The 24079-nt window shown below is 41.0% G+C and overlaps 1 protein-coding gene across 1 annotated transcript in view; it reads right to left on the bottom strand.

Moving 5' to 3' along the window:
- LOC109921381 (transient receptor potential cation channel subfamily A member 1) overlaps window positions 1-24079 on the bottom strand; it is a 79810-nt gene that overhangs the window by 32126 nt on the left and 23605 nt on the right. Inside the window, exons 5-12 of the mRNA XM_048595905.1 lie at window positions 19500-19608; window positions 19253-19398; window positions 14617-14753; window positions 14474-14522; window positions 13449-13548; window positions 9273-9373; window positions 8587-8756; window positions 5318-5482 (exon numbers count right to left, since the gene is read on the bottom strand). Coding sequence (XP_048451862.1) covers window positions 5318-5482; window positions 8587-8756; window positions 9273-9373; window positions 13449-13548; window positions 14474-14522; window positions 14617-14753; window positions 19253-19398; window positions 19500-19608 — 977 coding nt within the window. The remainder of the gene's footprint in view (window positions 1-5317; window positions 5483-8586; window positions 8757-9272; window positions 9374-13448; window positions 13549-14473; window positions 14523-14616; window positions 14754-19252; window positions 19399-19499; window positions 19609-24079) is intronic.

Here is a 24079-nt window from a genome sequence, read left to right as displayed (position 1 = left end):
TTGAGTATAAGAGTTGGCAGGTCATGTTGCAGTTGTATAGGACTTTGGTTTGACCACATTTGGAATACTGCGTACAGTTCTGGTCGCCACATTACCAAAAGGATGTGGATGCTTTGGAGATGGTGCAGAGGAGGTTCACCAGGATGTTGCCTGGTATGGACGGCACTAGCTATGAAGAGAGCTTGAGTAGATTAGGATTATTTACATCAGACAGATAGAGGTTGAGGGGGGACCTGATTGAGGTCTACAAAATCATGAGAGGTATAGACAGGGTGGATAGCAAGAAGCTTCTTCCCAGAGTGGGGGACTCAATTACTAGGGGGTCATGATTTCAAGGTGAGAGGGGAAAAGTTTAAGGGAGATATGCGTGGAAAGTTCTTTACGCAGAGGGTGGTGGGTGCCTGGAATGCGTTGCCAGCGGAGGTGGTAGAGGCGGGCATGATAGCGTCATTTAAGATGTACCTAGACAGATACATGAATGGGCAGGGAGCAGAGGGATACAGATCCTTGGAAAATATGCGACAGGTTTAGATAGAGGATCTGGATCGGCGCAGGCTTGGAGGGCCGAAGGGCCTGTTCCTGAGCTGTTATTTTCTTTATTCTTTGTTCTTAACACCAGGAGGCCACAGGGTAGGTGACACTTGCAGATGGTTCCTGGCATCTATGGAGACGGGGAGGGAGGGCACAGGAAATTCAGGCTGGAACTTGAGGCGTGGGAATTTCAGCACCATAAGGAAGTACCAGTTAGTCTTTGGGAGTTGGGGAGTCAAGAAATATGGAGGGCAAAGCCTTATTTCAGGCTTGGAAAGGCTGTTTTTTGAGATTCTGCAGGTTGAGACTATGGCACTCATTGGCCACAAGTCTGATAGAGCCACATCCAAAGATGTGCAGGCTAGATGGACTGGCCATGCTAAATTCTCCGTAGTGTCTAAGAATGTGCAGGCTAGGTGGATTACCTATGGGAAATGTGATGGTGATGGTGATAGAGTTGGGTCTAGGTCTGGGTGGGATGCTGTTCAGAGAGTTAGTGCTGGAAAATGTGTATTAGAATAGCTAGGTGGTTGTTTTTGACAGGCATGGACATGGTGGGCTGAAGGGACTTTTTCAGTGCTGTAGATCGCTATGGCTCTATATCACATAAATGACACTCAAAAAACAAGTCCATAGGGAACTGAATGATGACTCCTGTTAACATGCACAAAATAGAAATACAACTCAAATTTAAAGACGCGTTTGGTTCTTCCATTTTAGAAGCCTTGTTCCTAAATGATAATAACTTTCATGAAGCTTCATAAAATTGGAATCACCAGCACTTGATGAACAATTGAGGGCAAACTCAGACAAATTCACATAGCTCAGAAATCTAACAAAGAAAGGCACAGAAAGGTCGGACAAACCATGACTTGCAAGGCTGGTCAAAACATAATCCTGGGAACCAAGTGCTGAAGAGGTACCACTCACCCTAAAACAATGCTTGGTAATCACGGAAGAGTTATTGCTGTACAACCATGGAACGGTTGTATCAAAGTCAATGAGAAGAGAAATCCTTTTGCAACTCAAAGGGGAATATTTAAGCATCACAGTGCAGAGCAACAGCACACAGTCAGTGTGGTAGTGAGCCACTTCGAAGGACATAAAAACCGAAAGAACTGCAGATGCTGTAAATCAGAGACAAAAATAGAAATTGCTGGAAAAGTTCAGCAGGTCTGGCAGCATAGAGTGTAGGAGTTGGGATAAGGATATGGGACAGCTAAAGTTACTGAATTCAATATTGAGTCCAGAAGGCTGCAGTGTCCCCCACACTCCAGGCCTTGTTATTGCATAGTTCATAATTACGCAACAGCCATTGTTAACAATTAACAGTCCCCATTAATAGCTATTCACCCTCCTAGCCAGGTCATTATCCACTCCTTTGTCTGTCCAACTGTTCTTCTTTCTATTGTTATCACATAGCCTGCCATTACACACTACCTATTGTTAGTCACTAACAGTCCCCATTAACAACTATTTACCCTCCAAGCCTGATCGTTATCAACTCTTTGTCTGTCCAACTGCTCTTCTCTCTCTCTAGGCTCTATCCCTTCGTTTACTCCCTACCCCACCACCCCTCGCCTTTCTTCTGCATATAAACTGACGTTTTCCCAGCCGCCATCAGTTCTAAGGAAGGGTCACCGGACTCAAAACGTTAACTCTGTTTTTACCTTCACAGATGCTGCCAGACCTGCTGAGCTTTTCCAGCAATTTCTGTTTTTGTTCTTCTCTCTCTTTGGCCTGTATCTCCCTCGAATGTTTACTCCTTAACCCCTCCCCCAACCCAATCTTCTGCATGTAAACCAACACTTTCCTAGCCACCATTAATTCTGAGGAAGGGACATTTGATCTGAAATATTAACTCTGATTTCTCTCCACATATGGTGCCAGATCTGCTGAGCTTTACCAGCAATTTCTATTTTTGATTTCAAAAGACATACTGGCTTACATTCTCTTGTGTCAAGTCTATGGCCTACATAGCTAAGTGCCTACAAGCCAATGATTTCATCAAGATTTCCAAATAGGCCAAGTGAAGGGCTAGCAACAGGGTTTCTTCATTTGAAAGAGGAGATGTATTTAGTCCTGGTCAACTGCTAATCTAGGTGGATAGAAGTGGCAAGACTTCATCTGATCACTGCAAGCTCAGTGATGGGAGCAATAAAAGGGATGTTTATCATACACAGTTTCTTGGAAGAATGAGTATATTACAATGGACCTCAATTTATCAACAACGATTTGGGTGATAAGTTCTCCATTCCATTCTCAGATAATCGCTGAGATAGAAAGAGCAGTGTGGACTGTCAAGGCTAGGGGATGGGGTAAAAGCAGACGTACCAATTTTAAAAGCACAGTTTCAGGTCAAACATAGTCTGCCAAAACCACAAGGTATAACAACCCCAGAAAAGCCACAGCAAAAAAGCATCAGAGGTGGGACAATTCTAGATGCAGGGTGGAAGCTCTGTCAAACATAAAGCCAAGGAAGAAAGCCTGATTAAGGGATAGGATGTCAGAAGTCTGGGCGTTGGAGAAATTGATTGACCAAGATCTTATACTGTCAGAGCATCTGAATGGGCATTCAGCAAGGACAGAAATGTATTGATCTTGCTCAGTCTAATAACTTGTACAGAATGTGGGACAGCCATGCCTACACTACATCAGATCGTGTACGGAGAGGTACAGCTGTTTCAAACACAGGACATCATCATCATCCAGGTACTGAATTCAAGCCAACCAGATTGGATATCAAAACAAAGTTCCAGATTGCCTCAACATGTGATCTTTGCACGGTCCATTGGAATAATTCAGATTGAATAGACAGGAGCATTAGTTTGGCAGGGATATTGGGGACTGGCTTTGACCCAATGGGATTCAAGCAAATCATAATGTTATGATTTGTTATGTTATGATGAAGGGTCTAGGCCCGAAACGTCAGCCTTTCTGCTCCTATGATGCTGCTTGGCCTGCTGTGTTCGTCCAGCCCTGCACCATAATGTTATAGCTGATCATTTAATGCTAATATCAGTGAGCTAGAAGTTACAAGTCCAGAAAGAGCATGGGAAGTAAAAGGTATTTTTATATGCTGGACTCAGAAAGTTTATTGATAATCTGCCATGCACAGATATAAATGAATGAATGTTACAACACATGAGGATTTTAAAGTTTACTCAAAGATAAAGAGAAGGCAATCTCAGGGATAGAGTACATGCAGGCACCCACAACCTGAGATACTTCAGACTAGTATCTGTCTGGGCAGGAAGCAGCATTGGGTTAAAACTCTGGATAAGGTAGTACAGAGCCTGATGTAGGTAGTCCCTGTCTCTGGTTCCACTCACTCCACCTTTGTTAGCTTTACATCAGGCAGCACAAGATTCCACCCACCACATTGGCAAACTCAAAGTTTCAATTATGGTCATGTTTTGGTGGCTATACAGTGGATTCAGTGGAACAGCCAAGTAAATAAGAGCTTATAGAGACAAAAAAAATCCTGCAGATGCTGGAATCCAAGGTAGACAAACAGGAGGCTGGAAGAACACAGCAAGCCAGGCAGCATCTGGAGGAAAGAAGCAGTCAACGTTTTGGGTATTACCCTTCATGCTGCCTGGCCTGCTGTGTTCTTCCAGCTTCCTGTTTGTCTAAATAAGAGCTTACGGTGGGAAGAGCAGAAAACAATGGCACTTTGTTTTCCTCACAAAGGATTGTTAGAGCATGGCATCCACTACCAGAACGACTGATTGGGAATATCATCCCATTGGATTTTAAAAGGGTGCCATATTCTCTTCATTTGTCCTTGATGTGGCTATTCCAGCAGATATTACCCATCCCTAATTGACATGGAGGAGGTATTGAGATGCTTTTTTAAATTGCTGCAGTCCATAGAATGTAGCAGCACCCACAGTACTGTTATTGAGGGAGTTCCAAGAGAATGTTCCAGCCACACTGAAAAAATGGTGATATATTTCCAAGTCAGGACAGTGAGTAGCTTGGAGAGGAGCTTGAAGGTGGTGGTGTTCCCATATATCTGCTGCCCATGTCCTTCCAGATGGAAGTGGTTGCAGGCTTGGAAGAGGCTGTCAAAGAAGCCTGGTTGAGTTACTTCAGTGCATCTATGCATTTTATTTTAAAGTAATGGAAAAGAGGAAAGGGCAAGGACTGGGGCTAAGTGGGTAGTTGTTTAGGAAGCTAACATAGATGATAGGCTGTAATAACTCTTGTGGCTTTGTAAATTCTGTTTCTGATTTTATAATAGACTAATATTTCAGTCAGTGATTGAGGCTCCTCGACAACAAGGGAAACTCATAGAATTACCCGAATAAATATTAGGAAAAGGCATTTATTACATAGAGTGCATAAAAAGTTTTATTTTTTGAATTTTGGGGCAGCTCCCCCAAACACCAAATAAATATAAATCCACAAGGTAAAACTGATCAAAATTGATTATATAGATTACAAAATCCAAATAAAAATAAATGATGTGGGAAAAAAGAAATGTTATATTGGTATAGTATGGAGTGCTTCTTAAAGTGAAGATTGATGCATGTTTTTGAACAAAATAAAGGAAACCTACTTGATACTGTTTGCAGATAAGGGAAAGAGGTCTACTCCCTTTAAAGTCAATTCTAACAGTGTTCAACAAAGGAAATATAAATAAATGATAACACCCTCTGTGCTTATTTTTAAAGCCAGTAGGTTGCCTAACCTACAAAATAAGTTGCATAACCAAATCACAGTGAACAATCATAGCTAGAAATTATAATCCATGTTAAAGTAATTCTCAGTGCACATTTACCTCATTAGGAGAGCTCCTTTTCTGAGGAGTAGTTGAACCACTCTGGTATGTCCATTCTGTGTCGCCAGATGCAATGGAGTCATTCCTTTCTCATCTCCTTCATTCAACAGCTTGGTCTCATTTAAATTCTGCAGCAATAACTTACAAGTGCTGAGTCGGCCATAACTATGGTTAAAAATAAATTGGTTCCCAATCAGACTTCATCACAGTGAATTTAATATTCTTATCCTTGTGTTTAAACCCCTTTGTGACCTTTACTCCTCTAGGGCCTGCATGGGCATCTAGGGATTAGTGCTGGGGCCACTGTACATAACTCAGCTGAAGGAACTGAACGTATAGTTGCTAAATTTGCTGACGATGCAAAGATGAAACTAAGGTGCAAGAGGATGCAAAATGTCTGCAAAGGGTATGGGAGTAAATCTGAAAGATGAAATATAGTTTGGGAAAATATGAAGTTATGCACTTTGGTGGGAAGATTAGAAAAGCAGAATATTCTTTAAATGTGGAGAGATTGAAGGATGTTGTGGGGCAGAAGAATTGTGTATGTGAGTTGCAAAATATTAGCGTGCAGGTACAACAAGTAATTAGGAAGCACATTCAAATGTTCTCCTCTATTGCAAGGATGACGAGACATGAACGTGAGGAAGTCTTGCTGCTACTGTGCAGGATGTTGGTGAGACTCATCTACTGTACTGTGTACTGTTTTGGTCTCCTCATTTAACAAGGGCTAGGTTTACATTTAACACCATTCTCTAAGTTGATTCCAGGGATGAAAAGGTTCTCTTTGTATGAGGACAGATTGTGTCAGTTGGATCTATACTCATCAGCGTTTAGGAAAATGAAGCACAGAAGATTCTGAGGGATCCTGACACTGTAGATGCTGGGGGAACGAAATCTAGTAAAAGGAGGGACAATTTTGAAGTAAGGGATCTCCAATCTAAGATGAGGTCAGAAATCACATGACACCAGTTTACAGTTCAACAGGTTTATTTGAAATCACAAGCTTTCAGAGCCTCAGTCCTTCTTCAGGTGTTAGTGAGGGAATGTTACAGACTGTGCGCAATAGTCTTAGAAGCTGGCAAGGCAAGTGGAGAAGGTAAGTATTCCTGACATTTCACAGTGACTATATTCCTGAAATATTTCATTGCTGGAAGAACTTTGGGATGTCCTAAGATAGTGAAAATGTTTAAAATTTTGAACACAAGTTCAAATCTGGAAATTGGGTAGTTGTTTTGGAAGCTGGTCATTCATTATCTGGAAATAATACTTTAGGAAAGATGTCAAGACCTTGGAGAAGGTACAAAAGCGACTTATTGTAAAGAGACTTGGAAGGAAAATATTTAAAGAGCTAAGGGAAAACGAAAAGGGCCAGTAGGGAAGCTCTATCAAAGAGTGAACTTAGCACAACAGGCAAATTAATTTGGTGTGTTCTATCGTTCAATAATTCACCTTTAAAAATAGTGCCATCAGGTGGTCACATTATACAATTACAGGCTGATAAATTAACATCAACAATTTTAACAGTAGACTTAAAGACATCAGAATTTAGATGAAAAATGTGACAAAAGTGTGTGAGACTATAACAGGACCTGCAGCTTTGTAGTTAAATGTTGAATGCACATGCAAAATAGTAGAATAGATGAATAATTGCATTCCAATAGCACCTTTCATACCATCAGAATGTCCCAAGAGTTTTACAACAAATTAAATTCTTGATTTATTGTAGGAATCCAATTCACAAACAGCCAGGTGTCAAAATTGGCCATGAACTAATGGTCAGATAATGTGCTGTTTTGATGATGTTGGTTGACGGAAATGTATTAGCATAGTTGACTTGGCCACCAGGAATAAGGCCCCTGCTGTTATTGAAAAAAGTGCATGCTTTACTTTACAACCATTTAAGAGAACAGATTGGGCCTCAGATTATTCTTTTATCCAAAAGCCCCCACCTCTAGTCAGTGCAGCACTCCCTGAAGTGATAGTCTAGCTCTTGTGTTCACTGCATTGCTATGGGACTTGAACCCACAGCCTTCAGATTCAGAGACAAGAGTTCTGCTTGTGTACCATGGAAATAGGAAGAAACCATGTTATCTCCAAGATTTCTGTTACACTGAAAAGTATAACGCAAGTAAAACAAATATAATAGTGTATGGTGTCTTGATACCTATTGCTAAATTAGCACAAGTATCAGTCAGAATTTATAACACTTGACAAAATGTCAGTTTCCCTAAATTAAACATATAAACTGTGTGAACTTTACTATTGTCATTTATGAAAGCTTTTCAATCAGTCTGGTGTAATATTGCAGCATTGTCTCCTCCTACTTAATGTTTATCAAATCATCGAGTTGTACAGCACGGAAACAGACCCTTCAATCCAATGTGTCCATGCCAACCAGATATCCTAAATTAATCTAGTCCCATTTGCCAGCATTTGGCCCATATCCTTCTAAACCTTTCCTATTCATATAACCATCCAGATGCCTTTTAAATGTTGTAATTGTACCAACTTCCACCACTTCCTCTGGCAGCTCATTCCATACACGCCACACCGTCTGTGTGAAAAAGTTGCCCTTTAGGTCCCTTTTAAATCTTTCCCCTCTCACCTTAAACCTATACCCTCTAGTTTTGGATTCCCCTATCCTGGGAAAAAGACCTTGTCTATTCACCCTATCCTTGCCCCTCCTGATTTCATAAACCTCTATAAGGTCACCCCTCAGCTCCAACGCTCCAGGGAAAATAGACCCAGCCTAATCAAACTCTCCCTATAGCTCAAACCCTCCAACCCCAGCAACATCCTCATAAATCTTTTCTGCACCCTTTTAAGTTTCACAACATCCTTCCTATAGCAGGGAGACCAGAACTAAATGCAGTATTCCAAAAGTGGCCTAACCAATGTCCTGTACAGCCACATCATGATATACCAACTCCTAAACTCAATGCACAAATCATTTACTATTTTTTATGATATACTTTAGTGCAATGCAGTACACAACCCCTAATCAAATAGAATCATAGAATCCCTACAGTGTGGAAGCAAGCCATTCAACCCATCCAGTCCATTCTGCCCCTATGAAGAGTATCCCACCGGATCCACCTCCCCTCCCTACCCTATCCCTGTAATCCTGCATTTCCCATGGCTAACCCACCTAGCCTGCACATCCCTGGACATTACTTCTTTCTATTAGTTCTAAATTTATCCTGACCTCTATTTGAGCAAATAAAATCTTGAGAATTAGATAAAAAAATTGAAAATAAGAGCCTTCCTACCACGCTGCAAAATGCAGTGATGATTTCTTATCTACAGTTTTCAGATAAGGAGATGCTTTTAAGCTCAGCATTTTCTCCACTGATTCTGTTAATCCCTGTTTACACACATAGTGCAGTGGAGTACAGCCATCAATATCTTGGTCGTTCAACAGCTCCTGTACTTTCTCAGACTGCAAATATACACAGAAATGTTAAAGAACAAACGAGTAAGCAAATTAAAACAAAATATTTTCTGAAAAGTTATGCCTCAGAAAGCTGTTATAATCCTACAGCATCTTTTCGGATTTGAATATTCAGAGGCACTCTGTAGTTCTTAAACTGGAACATGGCTTGGTAAGTTGAAAATTCTGCATGAAAACATAGAAAATAGGAGGAGGAGTAGGCTATTCAGCCCTTCAAACCTGCTCCACCATTCAATATGATCATGCCTGATCATCATACTCAGTCCCCTGATCAGACTTTCTATCCATTCCTTTTGATCCCTTTAGGTTTAAGAACTATATCTAACTCCTTCTTGAAAACATGCATGTTTTGGACTCAACGGCTTTCTGTGGCATAAATCATAAATTCATAAATCAGCCATTTGCTAATTTTTACACCAGGGCTGACCATATTACTTGTTAACCATAAAAGAAATCAACACGATGCCTGAAAACTATCAAGTGGAAACCTGAAGAAGAATTTACCTGAAGAATTTCTTTACTGAGGTTTTTTAGACCTTTGGGTTGCAGAACAGTCAGATGAAGGAAGTTACATTTTGCGCAATTCTTTATGTTGATACTCGCTCCTAAGGAAATCACAATATAAAATAGTTTATCAATTTAATAAGAGAGACTGTTATGATTTGGCTCTCAAGAGGAAGTGACAGAGAAAAAAACACCTTATGATATGCTATACCTAGACTTCCAAAGAGTTTTTGGCAATGTTCTGCATGAAAACATTTTTGGTTTCTTTGGGAGTAAATACCAGAGTGAAGTGGCCCAAAGTTCAATCTCCAACAAATTACTGGGAAACTGCAAATACCAATCTGTTATAGTGAGGCAGCCTACCAGATTTTAGAGAATCTTCTCAAGGGCTATTAGGGACAGGCAACAAATACTGATCTTCTCAACCTTGCCCCTCACCTGGGGCATGGTGACCCTCAGGTTAAACCACTGCCAGTCATCACTTGAATAAGATAGCAGCCCTATGGTTCAGTAGGAATATGACAGCTTCCCCTTTTTATATTTAAGGTGTTAATAGGATCTAAGAGTTAAAATTCTACCTCCTGTCTAGTGCAGTTCCCACCGTAAAATAATTTGATACAATTGCGGAACCTTAACCTGGAGCAGTCTTTTAAGATTAACTCATTCAAAAGTTGAGTCACTGCTTCAAACAGATCATTGTAAGAATGCAAACACTTTTAATTATTTTCTACTTTTATCTTAAAAATTGGACATACCCATATTATAAATAGAAATGAAACAGAAACCCAATGACCATAGTTTGCTTGGAATGCAGATGAAATGACATTATTTACTTGAAGTGCTGCAAAGATGTTAATGGTTTAGTAAAGTTATGGGAGCTAATTGTTGTGGATAGCCTATTCCTCTCTGTGATTATAGAAATTTATCTGACATTGAGACTGCTGTAAATGCTAACTTATTTCAAAGGTCCTTTTGTTCCTGGTTAGTTTTCTTCTGCTATTGAATTTGTAAATATCAATTTGATTTCCAGACAAACTTTGCAAAAGAAGTAATGAGATAGTATCAAGAATTCCATCATTGACGCAACAGTAAGTGATGTAAGTTGATGTAAGGGTGAGGTTTAACTACGAAAGCCCGGCCCTTGAAAAGTCCTTTGCCAAATGCTTGAGGAAAGCCCATTTCAGTGGGTTGTTAAAGAACCACTGCAGCACAAGAACTAGAGGGTAAATTCATTCATTGAATTCTGACAGTGTGGAATCAGGCCATTTGCCCCATCGAGCACACACCAACCCTCTGAAGAGCATCCCACCCAGACTCACGCCCCCGACTCTATCCCTGTAACCCTGCATTTCCCATGGCTAATCCACTTAGCCTGCATATCCCTGGACACTATAGGCAATTTATGATGGCCAATTCCCCCCTAATCTGCACATCTTTGGATTGTGAGAGGAAACCACAGCACCTGGCAGAAATCCACACAGACATAGGGAGTACATGCAAACTCTGCACGGTCACCTGAGGCTAGAATCAAACCCGGGTCCCCAGCACTGTGAGGCAGCAGTGCTAACTACTGTGCCACCGTGCCACCCATTAATTCTGAATGCCTTGTTGGAAACCATGCTGAACCAAGTCAAAGATAGGCATTGGACCCTGTCCTACAGGTACAGTACAGGCTCATAGTAGTGGACCTATCCCATTCATCACTTCAGCAACCATATCCCCTCCAATGTCAGGAAAATTAAAAATGAATTCTCTGGACCTAGGGTGAGGAGAAATGGTTTATTAGAAGAAGAAATGTTTCCAGCTCCTCATGCCAACTATGATGATGCTGTTGGAGGGCTGCTCTCCATCAAGCCTTGGGCCTCTCTGTTCAGGTTTGGACTGGCCACAAAGGTCATACTAAAGTGTGGAAGTCATGATATCCATTCCACACTATGTGCCTTACCACATATCTGTACGTATCTGAGTGCAAGATTGGTGTACCTCCTATTATTGAAAAGATACCAGAACTTCATATGGTGTTTTGATAACCAAAGAAAGGTTAATCCAAACGTAAGAAATCTACAGTAATAGTAGAACATCTGTCTCATTGATTCATAAATTTTAATGTATCTTATATAAGCAGGAGTTGCATTTTGTAATTCTATGTTTAGTTTTTCTTAATAATCAGTTAACTATGAAGAAATATTCATCAGAGCAGATAATTCGCCATAACATTAGCAGCTAGAATCTGTTCCTTTCAAATCACTTCTGGAACACAAAAGGAAATTACCCTTCCTTAATTTTAGGAGCAATACTGTCATGGCTATGTAACTGCACTAGTAATCGAGAAATGTACAAATTATAGAAAGTATGAGTTCAAGAGTGAGAATTCAAATTTTACTTCCTAAATATGGAATTTAGAAATGTGAAAAAAAAGTGAAAATGAAGCTTTAGGATTTTCAACAACAGAGTCCCTTTAGTAATGTCTTTTAAGGAAGAAAACTACTTGATATAGTAAGAACTGCAGATACTGGAGTCAGAGATACCACAGTGTGGAGCTGGAGGAACACAGCACGCCGGGCAGCATCAGAGGAGCAGGAAATTTGACATTTTGGGTCAGGACCCTTCTTCAGAAATGGGGAGGGGGAAGGGAGCTGAGAAGTAAGTAGAGAGAGAAGGGGTGGGGCTGGGGAAGGTAGGTGGGATGGTGATAGGTGAGAGCAGGTAGGCAGTGGTGGGGATTGTCAGTGAGGTGGGAGGGGCGGATAGGTGGGAGAGAAGGTGGACAGGTTGTGTCAGGTCAAGGAGGCAGGGGTGAGAGGGACGGTTGGTCATGGGATGAGGCTGGGGGGTGGGTGAATTCCACGTTTAGGCCATTGGGCTGTAACTAGCTGTACTCACGCACTCTGTGATGATGCAGTCACTTTAAAAGGTTATTTTGTCCTGGATATTTTTTTGAAGAGTGGTTGTAAGGCAGAGGCACAGAACTGACTACTGAAGAGGACTTGTGTAAATAACTTGTGAGGACCGTAAAAAAACAGCCTGAATGGGTGTGGCCAGACTTCACAGATCCAGATTTCTGGGTTTTGTTTTTTTCAGTAACATCGGGAGGTTTGGGGGTCTCAAAAAAGTTGGAAGCTTCAGTGAATGTCTCTTAGCTGCTACTCTCTCTGAATCTTCTCTTGATGTTTTTTCCACCTGGACTGGAGAATTGCATGTGAGAATCTGTGTCTGAATTTGCCTTTTTGCCAAGGGGTGTGTTTATGTGATGTTACGATATTGGAAAAGTTAATTAGTAATAGTTACTGTATCTGTTAACTTTTCCAATTGTTAAGTAATTTTAATTTCCTCTTTCTTTTGTTTGTATTTTAACCATAGTGTTTAATTAAATTGTGTTTTGTTTAACGTTGAGTAGATGGACCAGTCGCACTACTTCTGGAACACAGCACTTCACATCTACCTTTAAAATAAGAAAATGTTAGGGTCTAGGCTACATTCTTAAAATATTTTGAGGGGATCTGGTCTGGCCCATAACAACTCTGACATATACATTCCTGCAGTCCCACACCAACACAGATGATTCTTAACCAATCTCTGATGTTACCTGCAAGTTACCCAACTGCATCTAACCACAGCTAAGTAGCATTGAGGGTCATCTCCATCCAATGCAGTGCAATGGCTCGAGGAGAAATCAACTCAAAGTGGACAATAATACTAACATTGCCAATGGTACCCATAACCAACGAAACAAAAATAGATCTTAAAAAAGTCATTCATGTGATGTGGTTGTCACTGGCTTGCCAGCATTTATTGTCCATCCCTAGTTGCCCTTGAGAAGGTGGTGATGAGCTGCCTTCTTAAAACTGCTGCAGCCCATGTGCTTTAGGTAAATGCTCAATGCCATTAAGGATGGAGTTCCAGGATTTTGACCCAGGGACTCTGAAGGAATGGCAACGTCTTTTCAAGTCAGGATAATATGAGGCTTGGAGGGGAAATTACAGTAGGTAGTGTCCACATGTATATGCTGCCCTTAGCCTTCTAGTAGTAACCATGGGTTTGGAAGGTGAAATAGAAGTAAAATTGAGTAATAGCTCAACAATCATAGCTTGATAAAATAATCCATAGAGCAACAGAGAGTCAGCACAATCGACAATGCCCTCACTCATCGATATATGAATAGTGAAGGCACCTGACCTTTATTCACCAGAAGGTTCACCGTATTCCAAGCTCCATTTGAAGCAGCCCACAGAAGAGGAGTACGGGATTCACGGTCAGTCATATTCATGTCTGATCCCTATAATGTAAAAAACTGAAAATTACTTGCACTTAAATACAGGGAATTTTTTACTCACTTACAAATTAATCAATGTACATGCATGTTCCAGAGCTCAGACACATTACAATATGTCTCTCCTACTTTAATCAGCTCTAAAACAACTTGAATAAAGTGGCTGGAAAGAAGGAACTTTTGATTTACAATCACTGTGATGTAGGAAAGATATACCATACAGCAAGTTCCCACAAACAGCAAAGTTTTAACGGCTAGGGAGTCTGTTTATATAATGCTAATCACGGTCAAATATTTCTTTCCTGTTTCAAAAAATATTGTCATGAGGTTAGTTAAATTTCCCTGACAGGCCAGACTTGGTCCTTGGTTTAATCTCCCAGTCACGGACTGGGATTACACATCAAAGGTACCACATACGTGCAAACTTTTATTGTATATAGAATCATACAGCATAAAAACAAACCTTTAGCCCAACTTGTTCATGCTGACCAGGTTTCCTAAACTGAGCTAGTGAGGTCAAGCCTGATTTTGTTCTCAACTAATCTTGGTGCACATGCTCAAAAACAGCTTTCCATCCCAGAAGGCTGAAATCGGCAATCTTTGTTGTGAAGGAGGGTCACTGGACTTGAAACATTAACTCTGCTTCCTCTCCACAGATGCTGCCAGACCTGCTGAGTTTTTTCAGCAGTTTCTGTTTTTGTGTCTGATTTCCAGCATCTGCAGTTCCTTCAGTTTTTGATCAGCGAACTCAGCACCAATAAGAGACTATGGTCCTTCCCTGACTTTGTGGCTAAGATTGTTGTTGGGTAAATGTATTCCGATATTAGAGGTGCTTCCTATCTGAAAAAAAAGCTATCATCTGGTCATTTACACCAAATCTTCCATGCAGTATAGGACTGATCAAAGTTAACATGTATAACTGTATGAATACCTGTTCAATTAAGTATTCCACTAGTTCTGAGTAGTCATATGTTGCAGCCCTGTATGTGAAAATTACACATTATACATTAAATATTAACATTGAAAATAGAGTTAAATTCTTTTTACTGAAAGCTGTTTAAAAAAAAAACTTACTTGTGTAATGGTGTTTGTTTAATGCCATCCAGAAGACAAAGAATATCATTTTCTCCCTCATATTCAGACAGCATGTGTTTGACTGCTTCTACTGCCCCCTGCATGCAGGCAAAATGAAGGGCAGTAGACTTATCCTTCTGTCAATTATAAACAAAAGCAAATGTTTACAGACATGGCGACTCTAATGCGAACAAGCTATAAAAGCTCTATAGAACATAAAACATAGAACATAGAATATTACAGCGCAGTACAGGCCCTTCGGCCCTCGATGTTGCGCTGACCTGTGAAACCAATCTGAAGCCCATCTAACCTACACTATTCCATTATCATCCATATGTTTATCCAATGACCATTTAAATGCCCTTAAAGTCGGCGAGTCTACTACTGTTGCAGGCAGGGCATTCCATGCCCTTACTACTCTCTGAGTAAAGAACCTACCTCTGACATCTGTCCTATATCTATCACCCCTCAATTTAAAGCTATGTCCCCTCGTGCTAGCCATCACCATCCGAGGAAAAAGGCTCTCACTGTCCACCCTATCTAATCCTCTGATCATCTTGTATGTCTCTATTAAGTCACCTCTTAACCTTCTTCTCTCTAACGAAAACAGCCTTAAGTCCCTCAGCCTTTCCTCAAAAGACCTTCCCTCCATACCAGGCAACATCCTGGTAAATCTCCTCTGCACCCTTTCCAATGCTTCCACATCCTTCCTATAATGCAGCGACCAGAACTGTATGCAATACTCCAAGTGCGGCCGCACCAGAGTTTTGTACAGCTGCAACATGACCTCATGGCTCCGAAACTCAATCCCTCTACCAATAAAACCTAACACACCGTACGCCTTCTTAACAACCCTATCAACCCGGGTGGCAACTTTCAGTGATCTATGCACATAGACACCGAGATTCCTCTGCTCATCCACACTACCAAGAATCTTAGCGTTAGCCCAGTACTCTGTATTCCTGTTACTCCTTCCAAAGTGAATCACCTCACACTTTTCCGCATTAAACTCCATTTGCCACCTCTCAGCCCAGCTCTGCAGCTTATTTATGTCCCTCTGTAACCTGCAACATCCTTCCGCACTATCCACAACTCCACCGACTTTAGTGTCATCCGCAAATTTACTAACCCATCCTTCTACTCCCTCATGCAGGTCATTTATAAAAATGACAAACAGCAGTGGCCCCAAAACAGATCCTTGCGGTACACCACTAGTAACTGAACTCCAGGATGAGCATTTCCCATCAACCACCACCCTCTGTCTTACAGTTAGCTAATTTATGATCCAAACCGCTAAATCACCCTCAATCCCATGCCTCCGTATTTTCTGCAATAGCCTACCGTGGGGAACCTTATCAAATGCTTTACTGAAATCCATATACACCACATCAACCGCTTTACCCTCATCCACCTGTTTGGTCACCTTCTCAAAGAACTCAATAAGGTTTGTGAGGCACGACCTACCCTTCACAAAACCGTGTTGACTATCCCTAATTAAATTATTCCTTTCTAGATGATTATAAATCCTATCTCTTATAATCCTTTCCAACACTTTACCCACAACTGAAGTAAGGCTCACTGGTCTATAATTACCAGGGTTGTCTCTACTCCCCTTCTTGAACAAGGGAACAACATTTGCTATCCTCCAGTCTTCTGGTACTATTCCTGTAGACAATGACAACATAAAGATCAAAGCCAAAGGCTCTGCAATCTCCTCCCTAGCTTCCCAGAGAATCCTAGGATAAATCCCATCCGGCCCAGGGGACTTATCTATTTTCACACTTTCCAGAATTGCTAACACCTCCTCCTTATGAACCTCAATCCCATCTAGTCTAATAGCCTGTCTCTCAGTATTCTCCTCGACAACATTGTCTTTTTCCTGTGTGAATACTGACGAAAAATATTCATTTAGCGCCTCTCCTATCTCTTTGGACTCCACGCACAACTTCCCACTACTGTCCTTGACTGGCCCTAATCTTACTCTCGTCATTCTTTTACTCCTGACATACCTATAGAAAGCTTTAGGGTTTTCCTTGATCCTACCTGCTAAAGACTTCTCATGTCCCCTCCTGGCTCTTCTTAGCTCTCTCTTTAGGTCCTTCCTGGCTAACTTGTAACTCTCAAGCACCCTAACTGAGCCTTCACGCCTCATCTCTACATAAGCCTCCTTCTTCCGCTTGACAAGAGATTCAACTTCTTTAGTAAACCACGATTCCCTCACTCGATCACTTCCTCCCTGCCTGACAGGTACATACTTATCAAGGACACGCAGTAGCTGTTCCTTGAACAAGCTCCACATTTCAATTGTGCCCAGCCCGTGCAGTTTCCTTCTCCATCCTATGCATCCTAAATCTTGCCTAATCGCCTCATAATTGCCTTTCCCCCAGCTTTAACTCTTGCCCTGCAGTATATACCGATCCCTTTCCATCGCTAAAGTAAACGTAACCGAATTGTGGTCACTATCACCAAAGTGCTCACTTACCTCCAAATCTAACAACTGGCCTGGTTCATTATCCGGTACCAAATCCAATGTAGCCTCGCTTCTTGTTGGCCTATCTACATACTGTGTCAGGAAACCCTCCTGCACACATTGGACAAAAACTGACCCATCTAAAGTACTTGAACTATAGTGTTTCCAGTCAATATTTGGTAAGTTAGAGTCCCCCATAACAACTACCCTGTTACTTTCACTCCTATCCAGAATCATCTTTGCAATCCTTTCCTCTACATCTCTGGAACTTTTCGGAGGCCTATAGAAAACTCCCAACTCCTTTCCTGTTTCTAACCTCAGCCCATACTACCTCAGTAGACGAGTCCTCATCAAACGTCCTGTCTGCCACCGTAATACTGTCCTTGACTAACAATGCCACATCTCCCCCTCTTTTACTACCTTCCCTGATCTTACTGAAACATCTAAACCCCGGAACCTGCAACAACCATTCCTGTCCCTGCTCTATACATGTCTCCGAAATGGCCACAACATCGAAGTCCCAGGTACCAACCCATGCTGCAAGTTCACCCACCTTATTCCGGATGCTCCTGGCATTGAAGTAGACACACTTCAAACCACCTTCCTGCCTGCCGGTACACTCCTGCGACCTTGAAACCTTATTCATGACCTCACTACTCTCAACCTCCTGTACACTGGAGCTACAATTCAGGTTCCCATCCCCCTGCTGAATTAGTTTAAACCCTCCCGAAGAGCATTAGCAAATTTCCCCCCCAGGATATTGGTACCCCTCTGGTTCAGGTGTAGACCATCCCATTTGTAGAGGTCCCACCTACCCCAGAATGAGCCCCAATTATCCAGATATCTGAATCCCTCCCTCTAAGTCTAGAAATGATTGTTTGAAATAATCGTGGACATTAAGAGCTGAATTTACTCCCAGTCCTTGGCACACTTATGGTGCTGGAACAAGCCAAGCTCAAGTTAAGCAAGGAAACTTGGATACAAATTGGGAACTTTCTCTCCAGTATGTTAAAGGTTGTGCTCCTCTGAAATTTCCTTTCTTGTTTCTCTGCACCCTCAAAAGGAACAGCAAACTTTTATTTAGTCATTCACAGGATGAAGGCATCACTAGATAGGCCAGCATTTATTGCCCATCCCTAATTGCCCAGAGGACACTTAAGAGTCAACCACATTGCTGTTGGTCTGGAGTCATGTGCAGGCCAGACCAGATAAGGATGGCAGTTTCCTTCCCTAAAGGACATTAATGAACCAGCTGGGATTTTCCAACAATTGGCAATGGATTAATGGTCTTCATTCAGACTCTTAATTCGAATTTTTTTTATTGAATTCAAATTGTACCATCTGCTGTGGTGGGATTACCTGGGACATTATCCCAGAACAATACCTGGGTCTCTGGATTGACAGTGTAGCAATAATATCACTAGGCCATCGCCTCCCCTTACAGTACCTTTCCTTCTCCTTGAATCTTTCCTGGAACCAACACACATCACATTGGCCTGGAATTTCCTTAGTGTTGTTCTTGTCCAGCAGATATAGCATTGACAGCAGTACAGCATAAACTCTGTTGTGAAGGAGGGTCACTGGACTCGAAATGTTAACTCTGTTTCTCTCTTCACAAACATACTGCATTTCTCCAGCAATTTCTGCTTTTGTTACAGCATAAACTTTGTGTAGGTGTGAAAAAGGGGTTTCGGACACAGTTCCAGCAAAGTTATAATAAGAGGCAAAAGTAAGTAACAAGAAAATATAAGGTTTTAACCTTGAACTTTAGATCATTCTCACACGGCATATCAAATCTTTTAGAATATTTTAACTGTCCTAGTCTTCCTTTCCTCTATGATTGTCACACTTCACATCTTAGTTTGGGGGTAACATAATCACTAATTATGATTTGCATTGTGATCGCTGACTCTTTTAAATGTTAATGATTGCATTTTTAAAATGAAGTAGAATTCAGCGTCAGTAAGCAATAACAGCTAACCAGCACTTACTGCTAAAATGATTGTTTGATAACCAGCCAGTTCAAACCTAAAGCAACATCCTTTTTTTGTAGTTGGTGACTGATTGGTAGCTCGATGGCAAAATTTTCTGTCCTTACTTCAGATTTTCTAAAACTCAGTTCCTCTTTCTTTTCTTTCGTTGTGTTAATGCTCTGTAAACACATACCTCTGGTAAATCAATTTTTGCTCCATTGTCAATGCAGATTTTAATTGTCTCAATTTTTCCCCCAAGTAAAGCCAGATGAAGAGGAGCATGGAGTCCTTCATCAAGGTAATTTATATGTTTTTCACGAGGGTTGCCCAGTTCCTCACCTTGAAAAAAACAAATACTGTGTGATTCACTGCTCGTAAAGCAAACAAAGCCAAATGAACAGATGTCTCTTCAGTCAACAATATTTTGATTTATAACTAACCTTTCTGTAGTAACAATTCCAATGTTTTCTCTGCACCTGAAAAAGCAGCTTCATGGATAGGAAAACGTCCCAGGCTATTCCTTTTGCATAGTAATGCTCCATGTTTCAACTAGAAAGAGTTAGTCGAAGAAGAACATTAATCTAGCTTTAGACAGAGCTTGTAAGATAACTGAACACCGTTCATTCTTGTAAGGAAAAAAGGAGTCTTTTTTGTACATTTCACAAAGTGCCATGCAGCAATGAACTTTAAATTGCTCAAAGAAATGTAACCAGTTTAATCCAAAGTAATGTCATATATTGCTGCCTTTTTAATGTCAAAAATATACTTTATTCATAAAAAAACTTCATGTACATGCATGATCAAGAAAACAGTTCAGTTCTGAGCAGAAATAAAAACAGAAGTTGCTGGAAAATCTCAGCAGGTCTGGGCAGCATCTGTGAAGAAAAAAAATCAGAGTTAACGTTTCGGGTCCAGTGACCCTTCCTCAGAACGAGCAGTCATTCTGATCAATCTTTGCATACAGAGAAACAACCCAACATTGGATTTTGACTTTCCCGATGTTTCAACAAACCCAAAGGATTTTCTTACTTATGTAAAATACTATTTCCAGTTGAGGCACAGGGAAGGTCTGATAACTGAACTGACCACCATTTAACTTTGACGAAAAGATATCAGGCAGTGGTCTTTCCCCGCTGCACCTTGGCAACAGCTGCCCCAAGCTTTAGTGCATCCCTCAGCACATGGTCCCGGACCTTGGAATGTGCCAGTCTGCAACACCTGGCCGAGATCAACTTATATAATGCAGACTCTTTCTTTATTTCAAAATATAGCTTATTCATTTAAAAAAACCTTTATATATTTATACATAGTCACAAATACAGTTCAGTTCTGTACAGTAGCATATCAAGGAAACAAACAAACATTGGAGTTTGACTCTATCTAAATGAACCAAAGACATCCCTTACACATACAAGACTATATTTACATGCATTTGAGGCACTAGGAGGGCCCAATAATTGAATGGATCCCCATTTAACTTCAACAGGAAGACCTTAGACACTGGTCTTTCCCCACTGGAATGTGTTGCTGCAGTTTGTAACTACTACTACCAGGAGATCTGTCAGAGTATGACACACTCAACTGTCTCATGTCATCTTCACACATCCTCTTCGGATAGTTTGCAATCACTCTGCGACATCCATTCCAAGTATTTTCTTTCATAGAAAACCCATTGTTTATTTGCGACTGATCATCAGCAAATATAATTAATCATTTTTTGCTGTGTTTGTTTGTTGAATCAAATTTGTATCATATAAAGTAACCTAGTTAGCACCTATAGAAGTGTAGGAACAGGAAGAGGCCATTCAGCCCCATGAATCTTCTCTGCCATTCAGTTGCCACATGCTTGATCAATACGTCAACAACCATTTACCTGCCTTATCTACAAATCTCTTAACACCTTGCCTAACTAAAACTAACATTCTTCAGCCTTCTTGTTGAGAGAATTCCCAATGTCTTGGGCTTTCTTTTGTCGAATCTGATCTTGCAATACAGCAATTATAGCGATTTAACAAGCAGAGTTCATTGTTTTAAGAAATCCTTTTGTCATTTCTAGCAGATGTGATGGACCAAGTTTTGCACTGGTGACGGTAACCTGTCAGCATTTGCTGCCATTAATTTCTGTGAAACTGATCACACTTCTGGATGGCAGACAGATGAACGGAGAAATCCTGATGGTGCGGTCCGTTCTGGCTGCAGTTGTGACTCCGGCTTTAGGCAACAATCATTAAATCAGTGACAGTTTCAACTTTCTATGAGACCATAAGAATTGAAACAGGAGTAGGCCATTCGCCCCTCAAGGCTGTTCTGCTTTTCAATAGGATCATGCATGCATATACAGAATGGCTCCACCCCCACAGCTCTATGCGGCAAATAGTTCCAAAGACTCTCAATCTTCCGAGAGAAGAAATTCCTGCTCATCTTTCATTCAAGTTTCAAGGGGAAACAGGCTTTCAGCATTTTTCCTGTCAAGCATTTAAGATGTTTACATGTTTCAATGAAATCATCTGTCATTCTTCTAAATTTCCATGAGTAAAGTCCTAACCTGTTTAACATTTGCTCATAAGGCAATGGGGATCAATCTAGCGAGTCTCCTCTGAACTGTGGCCAACAAAATAATATATCTTCTTAAATAAGGGGTCCAAAACTGCTCACAGTACTCCAGATGTGATCTCACTAACACCTTGTACAGTTGCAGTAAGACTGTCTTGTTCTTATACTCCAACTCCCTTGAAATATAGGCCAACGTCCCATTAGCCTTCCTGATTCCCAGCTGCACCTGTTTGCTAGCTTTCTGTGTTTCCTGTAAAAGTACCTCCAAGTCCCTTTGTGTTGCAGCTTTCTTCAGTTTCTCTTCATTTAAATAATACTCTGTCCTTTTGTTCTCCCTTCCAAAATGTACAACTTCACATTTTCCCGCATTAAACTCCACTGGCCAACTTCTTGCCCACTTACTTAACCTGTCAATATTTCTCTGTAAACTGTTTCTATCTGTCTCGCAAACCGCCTTTCCTCCCAATTTTTGTGTTGTTTGCAAATTTGGCCACAGTAAATTCACTTCCTTCCTGCAACTCATCCTACCCCTACAATAATTATTTGAAATCTGTTTAAAAATTTACATGCTGTTTAATCAGGTATAACTCAGTTTTAAAGGCAGTGTAGCTATTAGAATTTGATGAATAACAGAACTGACCCCTAAAATTTATCTTTTTTTATAGTCAGGAATACTCTTAAATTATTAAATTACATGATTTTAAGCTAAGTCTTTTGAATTTTTCATTTTATTTCACCTTCTACCTTCAGTCCAGGTATATATTCCATGTTTAATTTGCTCTAGGTAGGCACTTCTATCAGTGATGTTATTTTAGTGACATTTACTTCCTGTACATATTTCAGTGAAATTTCTTTGATGTGAGTGATTGTTTTATAGCTTGTCAACATCACTGCAGTTCTACACTGTGACTGTTCAGTAAGGAACACTACATTGAGCTGCAATGCCACTACATAGTGACAGAAGGGTAATTATTATTTGAGAGATCAGCAAGACATATGTTGTGGTTACTGAAGATTACTGATATGTCAATTGAGCTTTTCTCATTTCATGCTTTCTCTCATTCTTCTTATAAACTGCCAGGGTAAACCACAGCACTTTTTTCTGAAGTAGCACACAGATCAGATCAGCAGCAAGATACCATGCAAATGTTTTCACTTAACTACAGTGCCAGCTACCCAACAATGTGGAAGATTGTCCAAGTCATATCCTTGGCACAAGAAGCCCAACCTGACCAATTACTACCCTATCAGTGTACTGTCAATCATCCGCAAAGTAACGGAAGGCATCATCAAGCAGCATGTGCATAAGAATAACCTGCTCAACGATACCGAGTTTGGGTTCTGCCAGGACCACTCAGCAGCTCCTGACTTCATTGCAGCCTTAGTCCAAGCATGGATGAAACAACTAAATTCAAGAGGTGAGGTGAAAGTACTGCCCTTGATATCAAGGTTGCATTTGACTGAGTGAGGAAGTAACCCTGGAAAAACCAGAATCGGGGGCAAACTCTCTCCTGTTGACGTCCTCCCTGGTACAGAAGAAGATGGCTGTGGTTGTTGGAGGTCAGTCATCTCAGCTCCAGGACATCTCTGCAGGAGCTCCTCAGGGTAGTGTCCTAGGCCCAACCATCTTCAGCAGCTTCATCAATGACCTTCTCTCCATCATAAGGTTCAAAACAGAGATTTTTGTTGGTGACTGCCAATGTTCAGTACCACTTACAGCACTTCAGAAACTGTGCCCATACACAGCAAGACCAGGACAATATCCACTCTTGGGCTTATAGGGGACAAGTTGCATTTATGCTGAACAATTGCCTGACAATTAACAGCTTCAACAAGAGAGATTCAAACCAATGCCCTTTTACATTCAATGGCATTATCAGCATTGAATCCCACACTGTCAACATCCCAGGGGTTACCATTTACAGAAACGGATCTGGATTAACTTTATAAATTTCGTGACTAAATGAGAAGGTCAGAGGCTGGGAATTCCGTGATAAGTAACTCACGTCCTGACTCCCCAAGGTCTGTCCTCTATCTGCAAGGCACAAGTCAGGAGTGTGATGGAATACTCTCTACTCGCCTGGATGAGTGCAGCTCCAACAACACTCAAGAAACTTGACAGCAGAGAAAATAAAAACTTGATATTTCACCACATGAAAAGCTTTAGCTCAGTTTGAACTTCATAAGAGAAAAGCAGCCTGAAGATTCGCAGTAGATTGCAGCTGGTGGAAGAAATCTACAATAGTTCTCACAGAGCACTGTAGCTGAAAGCAGTCAACAGAGTTCACTCAGAACGGAGTGGAGGACAGTTGGATCTGCTGGAAACCTGAACAATGAATTGAAGCATCCACAGTTGTGAGAAAAGGCAGAAGGTCGACAGCCAAAAACTAATTGAACATTTCTGAAGAAGGGTTTAGGCCCGAAACATCAGCCTTCCTGCTCCTCTGATGCTGCTTGGCCTGCTGGG

The sequence above is a fragment of the Rhincodon typus genome, chromosome 4, assembly GCF_021869965.1.
Source record: "Rhincodon typus isolate 14 chromosome 4, sRhiTyp1.1, whole genome shotgun sequence".
NCBI classification, from domain to species: domain Eukaryota; kingdom Metazoa; phylum Chordata; class Chondrichthyes; order Orectolobiformes; family Rhincodontidae; genus Rhincodon; species Rhincodon typus.
This window is presented reverse-complemented; position numbering and strand designations above follow the sequence as displayed.